The sequence below is a fragment of the Babylonia areolata genome, chromosome 23, assembly GCF_041734735.1.
Source record: "Babylonia areolata isolate BAREFJ2019XMU chromosome 23, ASM4173473v1, whole genome shotgun sequence".
Lineage (NCBI taxonomy): Eukaryota > Metazoa > Mollusca > Gastropoda > Neogastropoda > Buccinidae > Babylonia > Babylonia areolata.
Genome location: NC_134898.1, coordinates 25521883 through 25543081, shown reverse-complemented (window position 1 = coordinate 25543081; position 21199 = coordinate 25521883). Strand labels below are relative to the sequence as shown.

The following is a 21199-nucleotide window of genomic DNA, read 5'->3' as shown; positions in this document are numbered from 1 at the left end:
TGTGTCATTCAATCAGGTTTCAGTCATGCACACATATACAGACATGGAACATTTTATGTGTATGATCATTTTGCTTATTTACCCGGCCATGTAGGCAATCATACTCCATTTTCAGGGGTGTGCATGCTGGGTATTTTCTTGTTTCCATGACCCACTAAACACTGACATTTACTTATTTCTTTTTATTTTATTCATTTATTTATTTATCTATTTATTTTCTGTTTGTTTCTTTGTTTGTTTGTTTGTTTTTGTTTTTTTAAATTTTTTTAAAATTTTAATTATTTTTTATTTTAATTTTTTTCCTCAAGGCCTGACTAAGCGCGTTGGGTTACGCTGCTGGTCAGGCATCTGCTTGGCAGATGTGGTGTAGCATATATGGATTTGTCCGAACGCAGTGACGCCTCCTTGAGCTACTGATACTGATACTGATACTGACATGGATTACAGGATCTTTCATGTTTGATCTGCGTTACTGCATAGTCAAGTCATAAAAGCAGGGTGAGTGGGCACACCCTTCCTCCCCCTTTCTCATGGCCACAAACTCCTCCATTATGAAGGCTGTTGTCAAATTCTTGTAACGACAGGTGCAACTGCCAAATGGTTAAAGCGTTGAACTTTCAATTAGAGGGTCCCAGGTTCAAATCCCAATCACGGCGCCTGGTAGGTAAAGAGTAGAGATTTTTCCAACCTCCCAGGTCAACAGATGTACAGACCTGCTAGTGCCTGAACCTCCTTCGTGTGTGTACACAAGCAGAAGATCAAATACATACGTTTAAGTTCCTGTAATCCATGCCAGTGTTCGGTGGGTTATGGAAACAAGAACATACCTGGAGTATGACTGCCTACATGGTGGGGGTAAAAACAGTCATACACATGAAAGTCCGCTCGTGAATACGAGTTAACGTGGGACTTGCAGCCCACGAATTCTTGTAATGACGGTCTTCAAGAATCTCACCATCCTGCCAAAGGACTCACCATCCAGGCAGCGTGGAGACCAGGACACAGGCCCAACAGGGCGGCGACCAGCAGGGTGTGTGTCGGCCCCATCTCCACCCCCCACATCACCACCACCCCCATCACCAGTAGGCTGACAACTTCACTCCCCTGGTACAGCGACAGCCTGTGAAAAGGGCAACTCTAAGTCATGTCTTTTTTTTCCTCTCTCTCTCCTTGACCTAAAATGCAGAAAATATCCAGTGCGTATGCACAGAATGTTAACACTAAGTGAACCCTTCTCAGTTCAGTTTAAAAGCTCTTTTCTATATTGACAAGGAAAATAATGTTGTCTATTGTGAAGGGAAATGATTTGTTAATGTGTTATTAACTTGTTTGCTCTTGTGGGCTTTTTGTGTTTGTTTACTCTTTGAAATCACCATGTGGGCTTTTTGTGTTTGTTTACTCTTTGAAATCACCGTGTGGGCTTTTTGTGTGTGTTTACTCTTTGAAATCACCGTGTGGGCTTTTTGTGTGTGTTTACTCCTTGAAATCACCGTGTGGGCTTTTTGTGTTTGTTTACTCCTTGAAATCACCGTGTGGGCTTTTTGTGTTTGTCTACTCCTTGAAATCACCATGTGGGCTTTTTGTGTGTGTTTACTCTTTGAAATCACCGTGTGGGCTTTTTGTGTTTGTTTACTCTTTGAAATCACCATGTGGGCTTTTTGTGTTTGTTTACTCTTTGAAATCACCGTGTGGGCTTTTTGTGTTTGTTTACTCTTTGAAATCACCATGTGGGCTTTTTGTGTTTGTTTACTCTTTGAAATCACCATGTGGGCTTTTTGTGTGGGGCACATGAAATAAACTTCTTGCCTTGCCTCAAAACACACATCTTCCATTCTGCATACCATCGTATTGACCAATGTGCTTTCTTGGGCTTCTGCTGGTTGTGTGTGTGTGTGTGGGGGGGGGGCTGGAGGGGGAGGGGGGTGTGTGGGGTGGGTGGGGGAGGGGTGCAGGTGTGTTTGTTTGCATGTTTGTGTGTGCACTCGCATGTTTGTGAATGGTATACTTGATGCACATATCTCTATGTGTGTATAACTCTGTGTTGTGAATGCCACAGTCTCCCTGACTGGGAAGTAAGGACGTCCATCTGCATATAATAACCATTATTATTATAGTTATGATTATTATCATTGTTGTCAGTAGTAGTAGTGCTGTTAATCTTGTTATTGTCAGTAGTAGTAGTTGAAGAAGAAGAAGCAGCAGCAGCAGCAGCAGTAGAAGTATCATTTATTATCATCATCAGCAGCAGCAGCAGCAACAACAGCAGCAGTTAGTAGTAGTAGTCTAATATGGGTCAAACTTGCCAAAACTTAAAGAAACAATGTCGATGATGTTTACTGCCCAGCCAACCACATAAAGACCAAACCAGATTTGAAACCATGCTAAAGAAACAGAACTGTCCACACATCAGAATTCAAAGATAAAAACAAACAAACAAAAAAACAAACTCACAGACATAAGCAAAGGAGTTCAGACTTAAGTGACTGACGTAAAGTCAAGTTTTGTCCAAACAACATGAAAAACCAAACATCTAATCACATACTTAAAAAATAAAAGCTCTGCAAATTACCTGGTGAAACACCACACAAAAAATTGACACTGAATCAGCTGCCCCATCTCATGTCACTGCCAAAATATGAGTCACTCGTCTATATGTATGGATATTTGTGAAGAGGGTGGGTAAGATCATTGTGTACTAGAGAATTGGTAAAAACACAACTTTCCATCCACAAACCCAAATCAACCCCTCATGTCCACCCAACCCCCTAATATAACAACCCACCACAGGGGCATACAGAATTCCTTACTGAGTAAATTATTGCTTTCTGATTATTAATAATCAATATAATAAATAATCTGGAAGAAAAAAAATTGAGACAAGTAACCCCCCCCCCAAAAAAAAAGAAAAAAAAAAGGCAGTATGGACAGCTTAAAAAGATGACAAGTTGAAAAATGAAAAGGCAGGATGCACAGTAATCTAGAACCAAATACAGAAAGTCCTCAATGAAGTAAAGAGAAGACAAAAGGAGAAACAGAGACCCAAGAACAGCACTGAGCATGAACAACATAACATTCATCCCGAAACAAACACAACATGCAGAGGACACCCCGCCCCCCCTCCAAACCCTCCTCCAAGAGGAAAGCATCACACACATACAGGGACAGGTCAAACGCAGGCTGCATGACAAACACCAGCGTCCCCATCACCCCCATCATCCCCGCCACTTTCGTCAGCTGCTGCCGGACCTCTGATGCCTGGGTGCCGTGCAGGGCGCACAGCAGGGTGAGGATGCCCCCCACTCCACTCCATAGTGCTGCACACATTACAGCTTTTCACTTTCAGTGCCTCAAGGAGGCGTCACTACGTTTGGAAAAATCGATATACGCTACACCACATCTGCTAGGCAGATGCCTGACCAGCAGCATAATCCCAATGCGCTTAGTCAGGCCTTGAGTGCATGCATACATATTTGTGTACCTATCAGAGAGGATTTCTTCAACAGAACTTTGCCAGAGGACAACACTCTCATTGCCATGGGTTCTTTTTCAGTGCGCCAAGTGCGTGCTGCACATGACACCACGGTTTATTGTCTTATCTGAATCACTCGATGCTTAGATCCATTTTCCAGTCAAACTTGGGAGAAAGGGCAAGAGCGGGATCTGAAACCAGACCCACAGGGACACTGTATTGGCAAATGATTGTCTTAACCATTTTGCCACCTTCCTCAGTCTTGATTCTTCCCTGACTGACTGATATATATATATATATATATATATATATATATATATATATATATATATATATATGGACACGCATGACTCTACAGCCTTGATTCTTCTCTGATTGACAGACTGATATGGATACACATGACTTTACCGCCTTGATTCTTCTCTGATTGACTGACTGATTTGATATGCATGACTTTACAGTCTTGATTCTTCTCTGAGTGACTGATATGGATATGCACGACTTCACAGTCTTGAATCTTCTCTGATTGACTGATATTGATATGCATGACTTTACCGCCTTGATTCTTCTCTGAGTGACTGATATGGATATGCATGACTTTACCGCCTTGATTCTTCTCTGAGTGACTGATATGGATATGCATGACTTTACAGTCTTGATTCTTCATTGACATTGACTGATATGGATATGCATGACTTCACAGTCTTGATTCTTCTCTGATTGACTGATATATAAAAATGGATACGCATGACTTTACAGTCTTGATTCTTCATTGATTGACTGACTGACACAGATATGCATGACTTTACAGTCTTCATTCTTCATTGACTGATTGACTGATATGGATAGTCATGCATGACTTTACAGTCTTCATTCTTCATTGATTGATTGACTGATATGGATAGTTATGCATGACTTTACAGTCTTGATTCTTCATTGATTGACTGACTGATATGGATAGTTATGCATGACTTTACAGTCTTCATTCTTCATTGATTGACTGATATGGATAGTTATGCATGACTTTACAGTCTTCATTCTTCATTGATTGATTGACTGATATGGATAGTTATGCATGACTTTACAGTCTTCATTCTTCATTGATTGACTGACTGATATGGATAGTTATGCATGACTTTACAGTCTTCATTCTTCATTGATTGACTGATATGGATAGTTATGCATGACTTTACAGTCTTCATTCTTCATTGACTGATTGACTGATATGGATAGTTATGCATGACTTTACAGTCTTCATTCTTCATTGATTGACTGATTGACTGATATGGATAGTTATGCATGACTTTACTGTCTTCATTCTTCATTGATTGATTGACTGATATGGATAGTTATGCATGACTTTACAGTCTTCATTCTTCATTGGTTGACTGATTGACTGATATGGATAGTTATGCATGACTTTACAGTCTTCATTCTTCATTGATTGATTGACTGATATGGATAGTTATGCATGACTTTACAGTCTTCATTCTTCATTGACTGATATGGATAGTTATGCATGACTTTACAGTCTTTATTCTTCATTGATTGATTGACTGATGTGGATACGCATGACTGTACAGCCTTGATTCTTCATTGACTGATATGGATATGCATGACTTTACAATCTTGATTCTTGATTGATTGATTGACAGATATGGATATTTATATTGCGCCTATACTGAGTCAGCGACCAAGTTCTAAGTGCTTTACAGTCTCATAGTCATTTGCACTTCAGCCTACCTACCTGGGTAGAGCCAACTGAGAGCTGCCTTTAGGACTCATCATTTGTTTCCTGTGTAATTCTGTCAGCCTTCAGTCACACGGACGCATGTGCTAGTGCACACAAACACAGACATACCCCTACACAAACATATATTGGAGTGGATTTTACCATAAAATTTTCCCAGGGACAATTCTCTTGTTGCCATGGGTTCTTTTATATGCGCTAAGTGCATGCTACATAAGAGACCTAGCTTTATCATCTCATCTGAATGACTAGCTTCCAGACCACCACCCAAGGTCTACTTGAAGGGAAGTAAATTATAGCAAATGTGGGGCTCAATCCCGTACGCTCAGATTCTCTCACTTCTTAGGCAGATGCGTTGTTACCAACAGGCCAACACATTGTCTTCGACCAACAATGATCAACAGCTGAATAAAGCACACCCATAATTCTAACACGTCATTACCCCTGGCCCCTGAAAACACGAGCATGGATGCCTAAGCAAATGCGATTTAAAAAAGTCCACACAATCATAGCCCATTTCTTGCAGAAATTCACACAGACCAAGAATGATCAACAGCTCAATTCAATTCAATTCATGTTGCTTAGAGCCCAGCCGACCGTTTAGGCCATCTCAGGGCTGTTACCACGTTTCAACAAAAAAATCTTCTCAAAACTGTAAATAAAATATCTTATTTAAAATTTTTATGTTTACAGCCCAGCCAGCCACTTAGGCCATCTCAGGGCTGTGACCACAACAAATCTTTACAGTATGCCTTTTTTAAAAAACATGCAATTAAAAATATCTAAATCTTGTTAAAAATATTTGTTTCTCTTAAAAAGTCCATTACTGCCCAGGGAGGCACATCCCTGAACAGTGTTCTCAAGGACTCAGCTGTGTAGTGTTTATGTCGGACCTCGTTCAAATCCCAGCAGTCAATTAATAAGTGTTTCACAGTAAGAGGTTCATGACAAGGGATACACCAAGGAGCTTCTTCATTTTTTAGCAGATAGGAGTGTGTGAGGAGTGTGTGGCCAGTATGTAATCGGCACATCACCGTTTCCTCTCTGCGGTTACCAGAAGATCAACAGCTGAACAAAGCACAGCCCCAATGATGTGGTGGCGGTCTCCACTTTGGGGGAGACACTCACTCAGTCTGGCTCCAAGACTAAGCCATTACTGTCGTCAGCATAGGGCTCAGTAGGTGGTGTCCTAAGTACGTTAATCAGAATAGGCAATACCAAACACCACCGAAGTGACTCAGAAGCAGTGCAGGGTCTCCTTTGGTGTGTGGCCTCCTAGCGACCCCACATCGATGGTTCCCTGTGGACTGCCGGCGCTGGGACTGAGACAGACAAACCCGGGTGTGGCCATGTACGGGGGACTCGGAATGAGCAGTGTGCGAGTAATGCCAATGAAATGGTGCAGATGATGGGGCAGCAAAAAAAAAAAGCACAACCCAATCATCACCCCTGGCTTGTGGTACAGCAAACAAAGAAAGGAGACCAGCAACGTCCGAAGAAGTGAAGCCGTTCACTCCCCACACACTCCCCCCCCCCCCTCCATCCCTCCCTCACTCACCCATCAGGTCAGCCCTTGAAGGGTCAGTCTGGAGCATCAGCTGACCCAGAGGCACCAGCACTGATTGGCTGGCGGTCGCCATGGACACCAGCAGCAAGGTGATGTCTTTCACCATCTGTAGAAATGCCGAACAACAAGTGTTTGTTGTGTGCACCGTTTGAGGAACTGGATAAAATTCTTCCAGAAAAAATAAAAGAAAACAAACTTCTTCTTATTCGCTTATGGGCTGCAACTCCCACGTTCTCTTATATGTACATGAGTGGGTTTTTACATGTTTAACCGTTCTTACCCTGCCATGTACGCAGCCATACTCCGTTTTCAGGGGTAAGCAAAACCCCCAAAAAACCCAAAAACGCATCAGGTAAAAATAGTGACAAAATCCTTCGATGAGCAGACTGACTGAATCATAGACATACAGGAAGCAGGACAAGAAAGCATAGAAAAAAAAAGAAGAAGAAATAGAACATCGGAAGGAATAAAAGCAAGAAAGGAAGAGAAGGAGACAGCAAAGAAAAAAAGGAAGAATTCAACACAACCAAAACAAACTCAGCAACATACAATGACTGGAACAAAGAACCAATGTGGACAACAACCAAACACAAACAGCAACACAACAATCTAAGAAACAAAATCACATACACACACTGACGAATGATGTTCACTTTTTCTACACACATACATAAAGGGGAAAAAAACACAGTTCCGTTCAGTTCAGTTCAGTTTCTCAAAGAGACATCGCTGTGTTCCGACTAACCCATATATGCGACACCACATCTACTGAGCAGATGCCTGACCAGCAGTGTAACCCAACGCAACTGATCAGGCCTTGAGAAAAAGAATAACAAAAAAATAAAACTGAACTAAAATACATATATAAATGATAATAATTTATTTCTTAAATGTATAAACAAAATAAAATAAAATGAAATAACATAACAATTTTTTTCTAAATGCCTGACCAGCAGTGTAACTCAACGCGATTAATCAGGCCTTAAGGAAAAAATTAATAAAAGAATAAAACTAAACCAAACTTACTAAATAAACAAAATAATCTTTATGAATTTTCAAAAATCAAAAAAATGAATAAATAAAATTAAATTAAAATTAATAAATAAATAGATAATGATAATCATAATAATAAAAGGTAAGTACAATAAAAACAGAGTGCACAGGGAAAGACAAGTAGCTGAAACCAGATAAATCTCACCATCCATTCCTCCACCCCACCCCACCCCCAACCCCGTCACCCCCCCCCCCCCCCCCCCCTGACCCCCCTCTCACCTGAGAAAGAGTCACCTCCTCTTTGGCCTCGTAGACAAACAGCCGGACCAGCATTCCCACGAACCACAGCATGGTGACGAAATCCACCGCCGTAACGTTCGCATCACCTGCCTGCTCCCCGAACCCCAGCCTCCTCACGTACCCCACGGCGCCCACTGTCGTCTTGGTCAGCTGTACGGTGCAGGCCGTGGCTGCCGTGTTACGAGCAATCTTATTGGCCGTGTGCAGGCGGTACAGCATGTAGGTGGCAACCACCCCTGTGAGCTGGTAGGTGGGCAGTGGGTAGAGGCCTGCTTGGTACAGCCCCGATTCACACACTGTGGTCACTGGAACACCAGATTATTTTTTTCTTTTCTTTCTTTCTTTCTTTTCTTTTTTCTTCATCAAAAACTGACAAACCCCCCAAAAAACACAGCCAAGACACCACACCCATCCTAACCAAAAAAGCCCTACCTGAGACCCCACACCTACCCTGACCCACCACACACACATACCCTAGACACCCCACCTACCTAGACCCCACACAGACATACCCAAGACACCCCACCTACCCTGACCCCCACACAAGACACCCCACCTACCTAGACCCCACACAGACATACCCAAGACACCCCACCTACCCTGACCCCCACACAAGACACCCCACCTTCCTAGACCCCACACAGACATACCCTAGACATACAACCTACCCTGACCCCCACAAAAGACACCCCACCTTCCTAGACCCCACACAGACATACCCAAGAGACCCCACCTACCCTGACCCCCACACAAGACACCCCACCTTCCTAGACCCCACACAGACATACCCAAGACACCCCATCTACCCTGACCCCCACACAGGACACCCCACCTTCCTAGACCCCACACAGACATACCCTAGATACCCAACCTACCCATACCCCACACAGACATACCTAAGACACCACACCTACCCTGACCCCCAAACAGCTGTACCAAAGACACCCCACATACCCTGACCCCCACACAAGACACCACACCTACCCTGACCCCCACACAAGACACCACACCTACCCTGACCCCCACACAGCCATACCAAAGACAACACAGCTACCCTGACCCCCACACAGCCATACCAAAGACACCTCACCTACCCTGACCCCCACACAGTCGTACCCAAGACACCACACCTACCCTGACCCCCACACAAGACACCACACCTACACTGACCCCCACACAACTGTACCAAAGACACCACAGCTACCCTGACCCCCACACAGCCATACCCAAGACACCCCACCTACCCTGACCCCCACACAGCTGTACCAAAGACACCACAGCTACCCTGACCCCCACACAGCCATACCCAAGACACCCCACCTACCCTGACCCCCACACAGCCGTACCAAAGACACCACAGCTACCCTGACCCCCACACAGCCGTACCAAAGACACCACAGCTACCCTGACCCCCACACAGCCGTACCAAAGACACCCCACCTACCCTGACCCCCACACAGCCGTACCAAAGACACCACAGCTACCCTGACCCCCACACAGCCGTACCAAAGACACCCCACCTACCCTGACCCCCACACAGCCGTACCCCAGACACCCCACCTACCCAAAACCTTGACCCACCCCCTCACCTCCCCACAAACACATACATACCTGAGACACACCATCTACCCTGACACCCCACACAGACATACCCGAAATACCCAACCAGACTTGACGCCTGCACAGCTGTGCCTGAAATACCCCACCTACCCTGACCCTCACACAGCTGTACCCGAGTCACTCCACCCTACCCATAACCCTGAACCCTGCCCTATCTCCCACAGACACACACACTCGGCCATACCCAAAACCTCCTTACCTACCCTGACCCCCACACAGACATACCCCAAATACCCTACTTACCCTGATCCCTGCAAAGCTGTGCCTGAAATACCTCACCTACCCTGACCCTCACACACCTGTACCCGAGTCACTCCACCTACCCATAACCCTGACCCTCTCCCACCCCCCCCCCCCGCCCTTCTCCCACACACACACACACACAGCCATACCCAAAACCTCCCTACCTACCCTCACCCATACACAGCTTTATCCCAGTCACTCCACCTACCAATAACCCCTCCCCCCACCACCACCACCCCACACACACAGCCATACCCAAAACCTCCCTACCCAACCTGACCCACACACAGCTGTACCCAAGACACTCCACCTACCCATAACCCTGACAACCCCCCACACCCCTACCCCCACACAAACACAGCCATACCCAAAACCTCCCCCCCCCCCCCACCTACCCACAGAGACCATACCTGAGACAGCCCACCAACCCAGACCCCCACACAGACCCTACCTGCAGACTGCAGCAGCAGCAGGGCCCCAAAGAGCTCCATGGACCAGTGCCAGGCAGCAAACATGGCCAGCAGGCACAGCACAAAGTTCACCCCCACCAGCGTGTTCACGCTCCCCAAAGGCAACATGCCCAGGAAACTGTAACTGTTTCGTTGTCAAGGAAAGCAACAACAGTCACAGGCATGGAACATTGCCTGGAAGGGTTAGGACAGTTCTCTGCAAGGAAGAGTATCAAGCATCTTTTTTTTTCTCTCTCCTTCTCTTGGTCCACCTGTATGAATAATGATAATCATAATAATGATGATGATGATAACAATAATTAAAAATAATAATCATACCATTACTACTGATACTAATTATCATTATCATTCTTATAATGATAATGATATTAATACCACTACTACTACTACTGCTTATTGTTATTACTATTATGTACTATTATGATGATAATAATAATCATAATAATAATAATAACAACTGAAATAATAACAACAACAATAACAATTATTTTCATCATAATAAGGAATATTTATACGCAGTTACCTCTTGGAAAACATCCAGACACCAAAGCATGTGACAACAGCACCACATTATCAAAATAAACGTAAACCCACCCACTCACACCCCTGTACTCACACATATATTGTTGCACTGTCCCCCACCGCACCCCCATTTTCCCCACATACACAACACACACTCACACACACACACACACACGCGCGCGCGCGCACACACACACACAGATAAACAGACAGAAGCCCACATTCATGCATGTGTGTGATGCCTTCACACATGCACAGATACAGGAATCAACAACACACACACACACAATACACACACACACACACAAAAAGAGCAAAAGCCCACACTCACGTTGAGGTGTGTTGGCACTGCTAAAGTCTCTCTCTCCATTTTTTCCTCCCCAACCCCACCCAACACCTTTCACTCAGGGACTGAAGGATACGACAGGGTCCAGGGCAGCTGGTGAAGCCACAGGCACATCAACACCATGACCACCACCATCAGAGACAGAGGCAACACCTGCAACACACACACACACAGATTCAGTTTCTCAAGGAGGCATCCCTGCCTTCGGACTTCTTCTTCTCTTCTTCATTCATGGACTGCAACTCCCACGTTCACTCGTATGTACACAAGTGGGCTTTCACATGTATGACTGTATTTACCCCACCATGTAGGCTGCAATACTTCAATTTCGAGGGGGTGTATGCTGGGTATGTTCTTGTTTCCATAACCCACCGAACGCTGACATGGATTACAGGATCTTTAACGTGCATGTTTGATCTTATGCATGCGTTTACACACGAAGGGGATTCAGGCACAAGCATGTCTGCACATATGTTGACCTGGGAGATCAGAAAAATCTCCACCCTGTACCCACCAGGCACCATTACCGAGATTTAAACCCGAGGCCCTCAGATTGAAAGTCCACGATTTCTACAGCCTGAGAAGGTGGTGGAAATGATGTGAAAACGTCATACAAAGAATGCAATATAACATCACCTGGACAGCCCTTCACTGGGCACCACAAGGCAGCACAAAAGAGGAAGGTCAAAGACCACACAGCACAGAACAAATGAAGGAGAACTCAAGACCCTGAAGCACACCAGGGGCACCATTCACAGACTGGCCCAAAACAGACAAGAGAGTGGCCAATCTCCATTGCTACCCTACATGCACAATTGGCAGTACGTATGTAAACAAGTTTACCACTGCCTGAGCCTCACCCTTAGGAGGTCTCATTACAAAAACTGCTTACATAATACCTACCTTTCCTCTCCGCAGACTGAGGGCCAGGCCGAGTGCGGCGAAGGCGGCAACAGCAAGGGGCAGGGAGTGGAGGAAGTGGGAGACCATGCCCAGGTGCTGCAAGGTGGGGTAGGCCAACAGCACCACGCCCACCCCACTTCCCCACCTCATCTGTACCATCAATGCATGAGGCTTCCCTGTACAAATACACAAGGCTGTGCTGTTACACAAACATGCACCATCCTGGACAAGCCCCTCCCACCCACCATCCTTTTTAAGGAGCAAGGTGGCAGAATGTCCGTGAGGGTCTGGGTTCGAATCCTGCTCTCTACCCTTTCTCCCAAGTTTGACTTGAAAATCAAACCGAGCATCTAGTCATTCGGACTGGACAAAAAACTGAGGTCCCGTGTGCAGCACGCGCTTGGTGCACTGAAAAGGAACCCATGGTCCCGCAGATTCTATAGAAATCCATTCTGATTGGTATACAAATATATGTATGTGCACTCAAGGCCTAAAGGCACATTGGGTTATGCTGCTGTCAGGCATCTGCCTAGCAGATGTGGTGTAGCATATATGGATTCATCCAAACACAGTGACGCCTCTTTGAGAAACTGAAACAGAAACTGAAACAGCACCTGAACAATCAGCAATGCATGTGTATATGCAAACAAACTCTCCCTCTCTCAGTGTCTGGCATTACGTGACATAAGTGACAATGGGAAGCCTGGAAATCTTTGTTTGCCTGTTCTGACTGACCCATTTGATACCTTCTTTGCATCCCAAAGAAAATACCATCAATTCTGATTAATGTCTTCACTTTCATAATACTCTGTAGCCTTTCATTGAAGAGGGTGTTATGCTTTTCAGTGAAACATCAATGTGAGAATGTCACTATTTGGGGAGGAAAGTTTGAGACGTTTTCTGCTTTTTTTGTTTTTCAGCGCATGAGTGAGTGGATGTGGCGTGCAGAATTATTTCCCTTGTACTGAGCACTGCCCAAAACACAGTGGTGTTCTGTGTGGCCAGGCATTTGGTCAGACACAGCAAGTTGCCTCATAGAGCCAGCAAATTACTGAAGAGCATGACCACACTCAGTAGTTCCTGTTTTCTCCACAGTTTATTTTGTCAACCACTTTTAGTCATTCCTGCACTTGTTTCCATACCATTTTAGTGGTGTTGTGTTCACCCCACTCACCCATACTCCCCCAGATAAGCCAAATCACATTATTTATTTCAGATAAATTTACTTTTGACATGATGACAAACAGAAACACAAGCTTATTCAAAAGATTTCTGTTTCATCGAATGCATTCAAATATAAATTGTTCCTTCCCTCTCCTCAACAGAAGAACAATGCCGAGTAGTGACTCAGAACCACAAATCATGACTTACCCACAAAATCACACAACTGACGAAGGCTGAGCAGAGTGGACAGGAACAGACCCAGACACAGCAGTTCACACAGTATGGCCTGACAACATATAAACATATAATGCAAATACACACTTGTGCAAACACACATTCATGCATGCGCACAGATGCACATACACACAAATTCTGATTACTGATCATGAGAAATGAAACAGAACAATCATTCTAATAACTGACAAGAGAAGAAAAACTAAACAATCACTCCAGTTACTCACCAGAGAAGACCAGCAGAACAATCATTCCAATCACCAGAGAAGAGCAACAGAACAGTCATTTCAATTACCAGAGAAGACCAACTGAACAATCATTTCAATTACCAGAGAAGACCAACTGAATAATCATTCCAATCACCAGAGAAGACCAACTGAATAATCATTCCAATCACCAGAGAAGATGAACAGAAGTCATTCCAGTCACTCACCAGAGAAAAGCAGAACAATCATTCCAATTACTCACCAGAGAAGACCAACTGAACAATCGATCAATAACTCACTAGAGAAGACCAGCTGAACAATCATTCCAATCACTAGAGATTACCAACTGAACAATCATCTCAATCACCAGAGACGATCAACAGACAGTCATTCCAATCACTCACCTGAAAAGACCAACTGAACAATCATTCCAATCAGTCTCCAGAAAAGAACAGCAGAACAATCATTCCAGTCACTTACCAGAGAAGACCAACTGAACAATCATTCCAATAACTCACTAGAGAAGACCAACTGAACAGTCATCTCAATCACCTGAGAAGACCAACAGAACAGTCATTCCAACCACTCACCAGAGAAGACCTACTGAACAATTATTCCGATCAGCAGAGAAGACAAGCTGGACAATCATTACAATTACTCACCAGAGAAGACCAACTGAACAGTCATCTCAATCACCAGAGAAGACCAACTGAACAATCATTCCAATAACTCACTAGAGAAGACCAACTGAACAGTCATCTCAATCACCAGAGAAGACCAACTGAACAATCATTCCAATCACTCCCCAGAGAAGACCAACAGAATAGTCATTCCAATCACTCACCAGAGAAAAGCTGAACAATCATTCCAATTACTCACCAGAGAAGACCAACAGAACAATCCTTCCAATCACTCACCAGAGAAGACCAACTGAATAATCATTCTGTTCACCAGAGAAGACCAACAGATCAATCATTCCAATCACTTACAAGAGAAGACCAACCAAACAATCATTCCTATCAACAGAGAAAACCAACTGAACAATCATTCCTATCAACAGAGAAAACCAACTGAACAATCACTCCACTCACCAGAGAAAACCAAATGAACAATCATTCCTATCACCAGACTAGACCAACCGAACAATCATTCCAATCATTTAACAGAGAAAACCAACTGAACAATCATTCCAATCACTTACCAGAGAAGAACTGAACAATCATTCCAATCACTTACCAGAGAAGAACAACTGAACAATCATTCCAATCACCAGAGAAGACAAGCTGAACATTCATTCCAGTCGCTCATCAGAGAAGATCAAATAAACAATCATTCCAATCACCACAGAAGACAAATTGTACAATCATTCCAGCCACTTACCAGAGAAGACCAACAAAACAAACAACAGAACAGTCATCCCAGTCGCTCACCACAGAAGACAAACTGAACAGAGCAGCAGGCGAGGTCCCCGCCAAGGTCATCACGACATGCACGGCAGGACCGCTGGGGATGAAGACGAGGACGATGGCGATGATGACAGGCTGCTGCAGGACGCTGAGGTCTTCGTCCCCGCTGTCGGCTTGCTTGAAGGATGACACTGCTGGCATCAGGTACAGCTGGAGGTAGACAAACCTGACGCACCAAAACACACAGGGAGAATATTTAGCCTTAAAAAAACTGAACTAACAATAAATTATAATAACAATAATAATAATAATAATAACAATAATGATAATGATAATAATAATAATAATAATGATAATGATAATAATAATAATGATAATAATAATGATATTGAAAACAAAAGAAATGTTAATAGATTTTCGGAAAGACCCCTTGCCTGTAGCTAACCTTGTTATTGATGGTCAAACAGTGGAGAGGGTCAATGAATACAGATATTTAGGGACCATCTTAGACAATAAGCTGACTTTTGACAGAAATGTTGATTCCATTCATAAGAAATGTCAATTCTAGAATTTTTTGTTTACAGAAGCTTAGAAATGTTAGTATAAATTCAACTATTCTTCAAAGTTATTATCGATGCTGTATCGAGTCTGTGCTCACAGTTTCATTTATGTGCTGGTATGGAAGTTTGGGAGTGAGGAGTAAGCGTGTTTTGAACGATGTCATGAGTGTATGCAGTAAAATTGTGGGAGTGAAACAAGCTAGTATGCAAGAGATGTATGAAAGTCGAGTGGTTAAAAAAAGCAGTCAGATAGCAACTGACGACACCCATATTTTAGCAAAGTATTATGAGCTATTGCCATCAGGACGACACTACAGAACTTTTAAGTTGAAATCCAGAGCTCTGAAGACTTTTATTCCACGTTCAATCCACCTTTTAAATTCTTGAGAACTGTGTGTGTGTGTGTGTGTGTGTGCACGCGCGCGTGGGTAAAAGGGTACACACACACACACACACACACACACAGAAGGTCACTGACCATAAGAAGAGGAAGACAAAGGGGATGAAGAAAGTGGACACCACAGTGGACAGTACCCAGGTGACCGCAGCACAGCACACAAAAGGGTACACACACACACACACACACACACACACACACAGAGAATGTCACTGACCATAAGAAGAGGAAGACAAAGGGGATGAAGACAGTGGACACCACAGTGGACAGTACCCAGGTGACCACAGCACAGCACACAAAAGGGTACAGTGCAAACAGCCCTGACTCCATCATCTGAAACACCAATATATTTAAAAAATAAAAACTTTTAGTACACAAAATATGTACAACCATTACAACATATTTCAAACCTCTCCACACGCGTTCACAGAAACACCAATACACTTCAATGCCACACAATTGCGCGTGCACATGCACGCGTGTGTATGTGTGAGTGAGTGAGTGAGTGAGCATGTGTGTGTGAGTGTGTGTGTGTGTGTGTTTCTGTTTGTGTGTGTGTGTGTGTGTGTGTGTGCGTGCATGTGTGTGTGTGTGAGTGTGTGTGACCATAACTTTGTGTAGCAACCACAGTAAATTTGCATAACTTAAATAAGGTTTCTGCAAATCTTAAATGGTACTATGATCAAAATAGGAAAAATATTCATCTGACTTGCAATATATTTCTAGGAAGGCAACACACAGAAGAAATGACTGATAATGTGGTGACAATGTTTAACAGAACACACACTAACAAACACAAACAAATACACACACATACACAATGTTCATATGATGAACAGGAAGATGCGCGCGCGCGCACGCGCACACACACACACACACACACTGTTAACATGATGAACAAGAGGACACATACATTCACTCTGAACAGAGTCGGCGTAAGAACACTGCCTTGTTTGACGCGGTTTGTCACTGGGAAGGCCTCTGACTAATCTTTGTCATCCAGAACTCATGCCATTGTGATGAACTTGCTGGGGCAGCCAAACTTCTCCATGATCTTCCACAAGCCTTCTCTGCTGACCGTATCAAAAGCCTTGGTCAGACTGACAAAGGTCATGAAGAGGTCACTGTTTGCTCTTGGCATTTTTCCTGGAGTTGGTGCGCAGCAAAAATCATGTCTGCAGCAGTCCCACGTTAAACACGGAAGCCACACTGGCTTTCTGGGAGGAGACCTTGCTCAAGATGTTTGAGAAGGCAGCTGAGCAGGACATGAGCCAGAATCTTCCCAGTAATTGACAAGAGGGAGATGCCTTGGTGGTTATCGCAAGACTGGTGGTTGCTCTGTGGATTATGCTGGCATCTTTCACATGTTGTGAGATCTGTCCCTCGTTCCACATGGACTGGAAGAGTTCAGTCAGCTTTTGCATCATGGCAGGGCCTCCTGCTTTGTATACCTCAGCAGGGATTGCATGGGATCCTGGCGCTTTGCCTCAGGAGAGTTGCTTCACTGCCTTCCTGACTTCATCTACTGTGGGGATGGTGTCAAGGTCCTCACTGATCTCTAACGAGCAATGGCCTCGTCTTTGATGTCGGCAGAATGGTTGAGGACGTTGTTAAAGTGCTCAGCCTACCACTCCAGACACACATAAACACACCAACACTAACACACACACACCACAAACACACACACACACACACACCACAAACACACACACACACTGAGACTCACCCTGCAGAGCTCTGGCTCCTCCTTCCTGAAGGCCGCAAACTGCAGAATGACCCAGCCACCGGTCAGTATACAGAACATGTTCATGAGGCTGACCACCAACACGTTCCACAAAGACAGCCTGAGGGAATCAAGACAGAACACAAAGATAAATCTTTTTCTCTGTGAGTATTGTATGTGTGGTCAACTTCAAGGTAACATTTAAGCATTTTATGTCTTTTATGCACACATGCACACACAGCACACACACACACACAGAGTTGATTATCAAACACATACATGACTTGAGTATTCCAAAAAAAATGACTTGCCAGAGCAAGGGCAGGATGGTACCGATGACCAGAATCTGACATGGGATGAAGAGAAGAGCGAACATCACAACACACCTGCACAAATGAAGCCAAGCTGAAACAATCATCTGTAGATGCACTTATGCATATATATTATACTTATATACAGATCTACATGCCCCACCTCCCCCACCAAACACACACACAGATAGCAATTTTGTGCCAAGTAATACGATATCAGGAAGTTTGAAAATAATCATAAATGGTGTAAGATCAAAGGTACCTTAAGATGATGAGGACACAATGTTGTGTTCAGGCACCATTTTTTCATTTGTTCTACTAGGAAGCTGGTGTGGTGTAGCCCAACCATACCTGTAACTGTAAGGCACGCTCCACTATAATCAAATTCTAACCCAATTAGTCGGGACAGCAGTTACCTCCTCTACTGTTCTGATGGTCAAAGTCGAAAATGACTATCATACCATTACAGGACAATGACAACACACATACAGACATCAATCAAATCAAAGGCATAAAAACTTTTTTTTAATATGGAAGCTGAAGAGGGCAGATGTATTCCTGAGCAACATAGCTACTTGAACACACACACACACACACACACACACACACACAAAAGCTGAAGAGGGCAGATGTGTTCCTGAGCAACACAACTACTTGAACACACACACACACACACATAAACACACACACATAAACACACACACACACACACACATCAGCAACACAAAACATTTCACACAACAACACATGTATACTCACTACCACAGACTGTTCTACCTCTTGTCTACAGAACCAGTGGACCAACTCACTTTCTGCCCACCTCCTGACTCATGTGGGTCATGAGCACGATGACCAGGCCTCCCACACTGACCAGCAACACCAGCCTGTGACACAGACAATGGCCATTTCACACCGTACCCGAGATGCCAGCCCCTGTCAAGTTACAGCAGGTCTGTTTTCCACTGTCCAGTCTCTTATTGATGCTCGGCTAATACTTCCTCATGAGGTCACCTGAGAGGGGCACACTGAAGCAAGTGTCAGTCAATAACTTGATGCATTCTTGAGATGCTATGAAGTCAAAAATGAACTTGTCAGAACAATTTTGATGTTGGCATAACGTTGGAACAAACTGTGATCCAGCGTAACAAAATACAGCAAAATCATAACAGTTAGCATCTCTACACTACTGCTGATGCCCTGTCTCTGATAGACATGCCCTTCACCTCACTGTTCCACCACTACACTGTGATACACAGACATGGGTGAATGTAAACAGGAAAATTATTGTCTCAGATTTCCTCACAGCTTGTGTGTTTTCACCTACCCTCCAACCCACTGAACCCCCACCCCACCATGCCCCTCTCTGTATAAATGATTTCTGTTGTTATTTATTTTCGTGCTGATAGATCTTAATCAAGTAATACACATGGCTGAAATTCTTGATTTCACAAAAGGATAACAGTATCCTGGACATGATTGATGAGATTATGGATGAGTGAATATTGGTGTAATCAATGTTTTTATTCTGGGGAACCGTCGGTCTCTGCTACAGAAAGAAGCAAATTATTCATAGCCGTGTTGGCCATTTGTGTTTTTCTCTGTGCACTTTCTTTTGTTAACAGAGCGACTTATGGAATGTGCTCGTTTTGCAGTTTGCATTCTGGACTGGTATATGATTTTTTTTGTTGCACTCACTTCTGCACAGATACATTCTGGCCATTCATTTCTTCTCCACACCCACTGTTATTTGAAATGCTTTCCCCTCCTCAACCATTTCTCTTGGAGTCCCTAGCTGCCTTCAGGCCAGTGGTGCCTTTTATTATCATTCCTTTGTTCTATTTCCTGCCAAGTGTGTGTGTGTGTGTGTGTGTGTGTGTGTGTGTGTGTGTGTGTGTTCAAATCATTCTGAAGACTGAATCCCAATATCCAGCTCCCAAACTCACATCTCTCCAGTCATGGCCAAGGTCAGGAGAAGGCATGGCAGGGCTGTTATGAACACACGCTTGTTGTATCGAAACGGCCCTGGGTCCACACCCTTTCTGCTGCCTTCCCTGTCCTTCTCCTCCTCCTCCTCCAAACTCTGGGTATGAAGGAAGCGGGGATGAACACCACCTGAGCTATACTGGCCACCATGGTAACTGCTCTGCTTCTGACTGTGCCTGGTGACAAAGCCTTGCTCCTGAAGCTCATCGTCGCTGCTGGTGTCACTAGAACCAGCCTCTACTGTTCCAGAGTGTTGGTAGACATCAACCATGGCTATCACTTCTCAGGCCTCTGCAAGTGGTGAAAAACACACACACACACACACACACACACACACACACACACACACACACACACACAGAGCTGAAGAATAGTACGGTGAACATTTCAAGTTGGTAAATCACTGGTCACATTACTATTTTCTGTCTTCAAACTGACATGCTATAATTTATAAATCAGTCTCACACAGCTCAGGAACACTCTGGTAACTTATTTTTTTCGCCTTGGTTTTAAACTCACTGACAGGTTTGACAGCCGGTGTAGAATTAGTGGTGCAGGCTCTGCATGACTCCATGAGGATTTTATTTTGTTTTGTTTTTGAGAGAACTTAAAAGGAAGGGCAATTCTTCACTTTTGTAACAGGTCTTTCCACTCTCTTATCTTCTTTTACACACACACACACACACACACACACACACACACACACCACAACAGGTCTTCACTTTCTTACACACACACACACACACACAATCAAAATGCTGTGATTTGGGGATAGCAAAGATTTTGTCTTATCATGCAGACTCATTTCAAAAGGGGTTTAATTATGTGAGACACAGACATACAGAGGGGTTACAAATAACTTTATCATGTCCAGTAGCTTCCATTCAAGTGTTCCTACATAATGATAATGATAATAATAATAATAACAATTATAATAATAATAATAATGTAGATTTATATAGCACCCTTTCTCTCCAGGAGCTCAGGGCGCTTTATATAAAAGAAAAATATTACAAATTACAAATCATTCAA

At 43.9% G+C, this 21199-nt stretch overlaps 1 protein-coding gene across 2 annotated transcripts in view; it reads right to left on the bottom strand.

Moving 5' to 3' along the window:
* Positions 1-21199, bottom strand: part of LOC143298211 (uncharacterized) — a 29107-nt gene that overhangs the window by 6615 nt on the left and 1293 nt on the right. For both annotated transcript variants that reach the window (XM_076611003.1, XM_076611004.1), the window contains exons 2-15: positions 20128-20458; positions 18994-19068; positions 18185-18259; positions 17877-17994; positions 16368-16483; positions 15218-15419; positions 13555-13633; positions 12184-12359; positions 11357-11433; positions 10394-10536; positions 8059-8384; positions 6778-6892; positions 3158-3314; positions 976-1120 (exon numbers count right to left, since the gene is read on the bottom strand). In XM_076611003.1, the coding sequence (XP_076467118.1) occupies positions 976-1120; positions 3158-3314; positions 6778-6892; positions 8059-8384; positions 10394-10536; positions 11357-11433; positions 12184-12359; positions 13555-13633; positions 15218-15419; positions 16368-16483; positions 17877-17994; positions 18185-18259; positions 18994-19068; positions 20128-20438 (2115 nt within the window). In that variant the 5' untranslated portion in view covers positions 20439-20458. The remainder of the gene's footprint in view (positions 1-975; positions 1121-3157; positions 3315-6777; positions 6893-8058; positions 8385-10393; positions 10537-11356; positions 11434-12183; positions 12360-13554; positions 13634-15217; positions 15420-16367; positions 16484-17876; positions 17995-18184; positions 18260-18993; positions 19069-20127; positions 20459-21199) is intronic.